The 4,822-nt window shown below is 48.7% G+C and overlaps 1 protein-coding gene across 1 annotated transcript; it reads left to right on the top strand.

Moving 5' to 3' along the window:
- Positions 1–2,094: 2,094 nt before the first annotated feature.
- LOC135239738 (myosin light chain 4-like) lies at positions 2,095–3,266 on the top strand. Its single transcript, XM_064308624.1, has one exon. The coding sequence runs from the start codon at positions 2,308–2,310 to the stop codon at positions 2,941–2,943; it is 636 nt and encodes a 211-aa protein (XP_064164694.1). The 5' UTR covers positions 2,095–2,307; the 3' UTR covers positions 2,944–3,266.
- The last annotated feature ends 1,556 nt before the right edge of the window (positions 3,267–4,822 follow it).

Genomic DNA, 4,822 nt, shown 5'->3' on the forward strand with positions numbered 1-4,822 from the left:
ATCAGATGACTAACATATGGGCGAGTTATATTGGAGTTTTATATGAGTCAAGCTCACTTTGTCACGCCGATTCTGTATTAAACTTCAAGTGAATAGCTATGAAAGTTTACACTATCTGTCTGTCTTTTCTGTTCAGTTTTTGCATCAGTAGACCATAAAGTTAAACAACAAAGTTAACAACAATAGCGCTATGTATATGTGTGGTGGACAGAGAGGGTTTGTGTTATCCAAATATCTTCCCCCCTGCCCTCCAGCCGATATCTCGTGGGAGGGGGGGCCGGGGGGGGGAGCACCTGTTTAGTGGGGGTCTAGGCACTGAGTGGTTTGTATTTCTGGATTGGCTGTGGCCCTGGATGCCATATTTCAGCGCTAATGAGTCAGACTTTCTCTCCCGCAAATACGACCGAGCAGAGGCAAGCAGGCCAGCCTTTAACGGTTCCCCTGTACTGGGCACGCAGTACACTCCAACGTATCGGCTCGGCACCGCACGCTGTTTTCAGCGCTGTAAGATTTATCAAGATTAGCAATTCCCTCCAAAAAAAAAAAATCCCTCCAATCAGAGATCGTGAAGCAAAGTAACGTGTATCGCATTTACTTCAGATGGAGGACCGGACCCAAATTGACTCCAGGCCAGCGAGATTGAAAGCGATTTGCGATCGCAGTCACCAAACGCGAGCCGCTCCGCGTCATATCGCAGTTCCCCCCCCCCCCCCCGGCAGTCTGGCCCTAACAAAGCGCCAGACGCCCGTCGACCGCGGCCGCCCCTGACGCTTTCATCGGTTGTTTTCTCAGACACGGCTTAATTTAGCTTTTTGACCCGGGGGCCGCTCAGCTGTCGCTCTCCGGGGATAAAGAGCGGCAGGACTGACGCACTCGCGGCTGGGCGGCGCACAGCTGTCCCAGGGCTTCCGCAGAGCCGGGCGCCGCACGGGGCCCCGCGGCGAGCCAAAGCCAAGCTCGAGGTCACCGCGGATGCTCGGCGCCTCGCTGAGAGAATAAGCCAGAAACAGGCGGCGTTGCTACGTAGCCGCTATGCCCTAGCACAAAGACTGCTTAGGAATGCCTTAGGCTAAGCCAATGTAGCATTATGATGTATACCTGCAAAATGCTAAAAAAAAAGGCTTTTGGAGTTTTTCAGGTAACTTACATCAAACAGCGGTTTGTCTCATTTTGTTCCCAAATTTCCCTCCGCCTGATATTACACAAAGAAACATTTCCTTGCGCGTAACCGTATCAGTAGTCTAAGAGTGTCGAGCCTTCAACAACAACAATGCAATGGTTAAGTGCTCTCTGCGACACCACTGTTCCACTGGATAATTATAGGCCATCCTTTTTAAAAGTTTTCAGATAAAAAAGATCACAAGGCTTGGAAAGAATTACTCAAAAAAATAGGTACAAAAAAACATCCAAAATAATTATTATATTTTGTTTCCTTTTCCATTTATTTATTTTTTTTTCAGCCTTTCGCTGTGCTCTTAGCCAAACTTTAGTTTGACTCTTTCTCACAGCTGTAATTAAATGGATTTGTTCCACGTTTAAACGAGCGTTTTTTTTTTGGTTCTCAAGGAATCAAGCCATTGGAGTGCGTGACGTTCTTAGAATTAACTTGCGGGAATCATCACACGCCGTTTCGAGAAATAAACATATTTTTTTGTGGGAGGCCCTAATTGAAAAACTGATTGCTAATTAATTTAAATCAATCTCACGTGCGGTGCAGCCCATGAACTTGCTTCACTCCCGACTTGCTAATTCTGGCATAGTATAGTGTATCCAAGCACCATATTTTCCGCGGACACAAAAGCGAGGCTTAAATGGAGCTAAATTAACAGTGGCTGCGGTCCCTTAAATCAAAATGGCGTCTGGCCTTCTCCTCTGACACTGTTTTACCAGTCAGGGAACGGCTTTCTGCGCTGGAGCCCCTAATGGCATGCTAAGGGTCTGTCAGCCAGATGATAGCAGCTGATGACAATGCAGCATTGTCATGTCATGGGCAGGCGGGTCTATTTCAAGGTTCTTCCTTTTATAGTATGACAGAGTGCTTGTTTATCTGGCCCATCTCCCCTTCCTGGTTTGGGGACGATATAAAAGCCTCCGGAGAGGCTCCCTCCGTCCGTACACCTTCCGTCCTCCTCACACACACACACACACGCGCGCGCTCGCGGACGTGAACGGCGAACGCTCGGGGCATCGCTCGCGCACACACACACACACACACACACACACGCAAGGAGACCGCGGCCAGCCGCACGTACAAAAAAAAAACCCAGGCGCTTTCCCGCTTCACTGTAGGCTCCAGACCCCGTCGCCATGGCGCCCAAGAAGATCGAACCCAAAAAGCCGGAGCCCAAGAAGCCGGAGCCCAAGAAGGAGGCGACGCCGGTCGGCAAGCCCGCCGCCAAACCCGCCGCCGCCCCCGCCGCCGCGGTCCCGGAGCCCCTGCCCGAGCCGCCCAAGGAGCCCGACTTCGACCCCAAGAGCATCAGCCTGGAGTTCTCGCCCGAGCAGATCGAGGAGTTCCGCGAGGCCTTCCAGCTGTTCGACCGGACGCCCAAGGGGGAGATGAAGATCACCTTCGCCCAGTGTGGCGACGTGATGCGCGCCCTGGGCCAGAACCCCACCAACGCCGACGTGCTCAAGGTCCTGGGCAAGCCGCGGCCGGAGGAGATGAGCTCCAAGACGGTGGACTTCGAGACCTTCCTGCCCATGCTCCAGCACATCTCCCGCTCCAAGGACAAGGGCAGCTTCGAGGACTTCGTGGAGGGCCTCCGGGTCTTCGACAAGGAGGGCAACGGCACCATCATGGGGGCGGAGCTCCGGCACGTCCTGGCCACGCTCGGCGAGCGCATGTCGGAGGACGAGGTCGACCGGCTAATGGCCGGGCAGGAGGACGCCAACGGCTGCATCAACTACGCCTCCTTCGTCAAGCACATCCTGTCCGGGTGAGCGGGACGCTTCAGAAGGACTTTTTACTCCCCCCCTCCCCCATTTAAATCATTCATTTTGTCCGTTTCTCTCCTTCCCCTGGTCCCGCAGCAGTTTGCTTTAGCACATACCGAAAACAAAAAAGTTTTTCCGATGGCAAAAATGTCCTTGAGAGTTATTGATTTCCCTTTGTTTTAAAGTATCTGACTGCTTCTGTGATTTATATACAATGCAAACTCTGATTGTGCATTTCTCTTTGTAAAAGGACTCTGTGAAAAAATGTTTGCATCGCAATGAAAAAAAAAAACGCCTTGAGAAATTAAAAAGAAAAATATGAACAATAAGCCTGTTGACTCTGCTTAATTTACTCTGAAAGTTCTTTGCATGCTTCGCCATTCCACAAAGTACCATTTCATTTCCAATTTCGGTGAGTGGCAGGGTGTCAAATTTTTTACAACGGGTGATTATTCGTTCGCGAAACTAGTGCATTGCTTTCAAAAACGGTTTATTTATCAAAACTGTTTGTGTAGCGAAGAAGTGTGTGTCAAACATTTCCCCGAAAGTATGAAGAAAGCTGTCAAATTTATCGCAGCTATATTATTTTATGATTTCACTGGATTTATGCAAGAGAACACTCCCACATAACCGATTTTCATCATAGCTATAGTAGTAAAAATTAAATCTATTCAGGAGGTAAATAGATGACAATTTGTTGAATAGTTTCAATGAACAAGGTGAGGCTTTGCATTAAAAATACCTGAATTTGCCTAATGAACGAAGAGTAATGAAATGAAAGAAGTCTGCCATAAGAATATCATATAACTGGGGATTTTAATTTGCATCGTATGGGTGTACATTCAGTGACCATTCATGTCAACTTGCATGTGGAAAAAAAAACATTTAAAAAAGCCTTCAGATGTTCTGAGGTTTGCCATGTTTTATAAAATGGGGTAGCAGTGTAGTATAATGGGTAAAGAACTGGTCCTAAAGGTCCCAGGTTCAATTCCTGGGTAGGACCCTGTTGCTGCACCCTTGAATAAGGTACTTAACCTGCATTGCTTCAGTACATATCCAGCTGTATGAATGGATGCAGTGTAAATGGTATGTAGAATGTTGTGTAAGTCGCTCTGTATAAGAGCATCTGCTATATGTGATGTAATGTAATGAAATCATTTCTGATTATTGTTCAGTCACGTGTTCCAGCTGATGGCGTGCTGACAGTTCTCTGCCGTACTCCCTAGCGTTCAGCATTCGTCCTCACGTCAGCGACTGGACAAAAAAAGTTACTCACACTTGAGACCATATATATTAAAATGGACTATTTCCAGAATGTTTAATCCTGCTCACGGATCTGAGGAATTGGGAACATTAACGGTGCCAAAAATACAGAAATATAAATTCTGCAGAGATTGCACTTATAATTGTTTCTGCTTAAAAATAACTGAAGATGATGATGTATGATTATGTTCCTATACTCAGAAGCCCCTCTGATCCAGGAGAGGCATTAATCAGCCAGGGCTTGCACATGCCCCAAGGCTCCACGAAACATTAATCTTCCACCCCGCGAGCTTGCTGTAAATGAAATGGGAGGAAAACGCATCAGGATTTCTGGGCTTCACGCGAAGCCCAGCGCTCCTCCGCGGGTTCTGCGCTGCATTCTGGGATTGCGATTCCTACACGCGCTGCTTTGCTGTCACAGTTCTCATCATCGACTGTCTGTGGGCGTGTCCTGTGGGGTCTGTGGGCGTGTCCTGTAGGGTCTGTGGGCGTGTCCTGTGGGGTCAGTGGGCGTGTCCTGTGGGGTCTGTGGGCTTGTCCTGTGGGCTCAGTGGGCGTGTCCTGTGTGGTCTGGGGGCGTGTCCTGTGGGGTCCATGGGCGTGTCCTGTGGGAAGGTTCTTT

The sequence above is a fragment of the Anguilla rostrata genome, chromosome 14 (assembly GCF_018555375.3).
Source record: "Anguilla rostrata isolate EN2019 chromosome 14, ASM1855537v3, whole genome shotgun sequence".
In the NCBI taxonomy this organism is placed as follows: domain Eukaryota; kingdom Metazoa; phylum Chordata; class Actinopteri; order Anguilliformes; family Anguillidae; genus Anguilla; species Anguilla rostrata.

Excerpts from the sequence above, each read along its gene's own strand:
- LOC135239738 (XM_064308624.1), top strand. The coding sequence starts at position 2,308 with ATGGCGCCCAAGAAGATCGAACCCAAAAAGCCGGAGCCCAAGAAGCCG.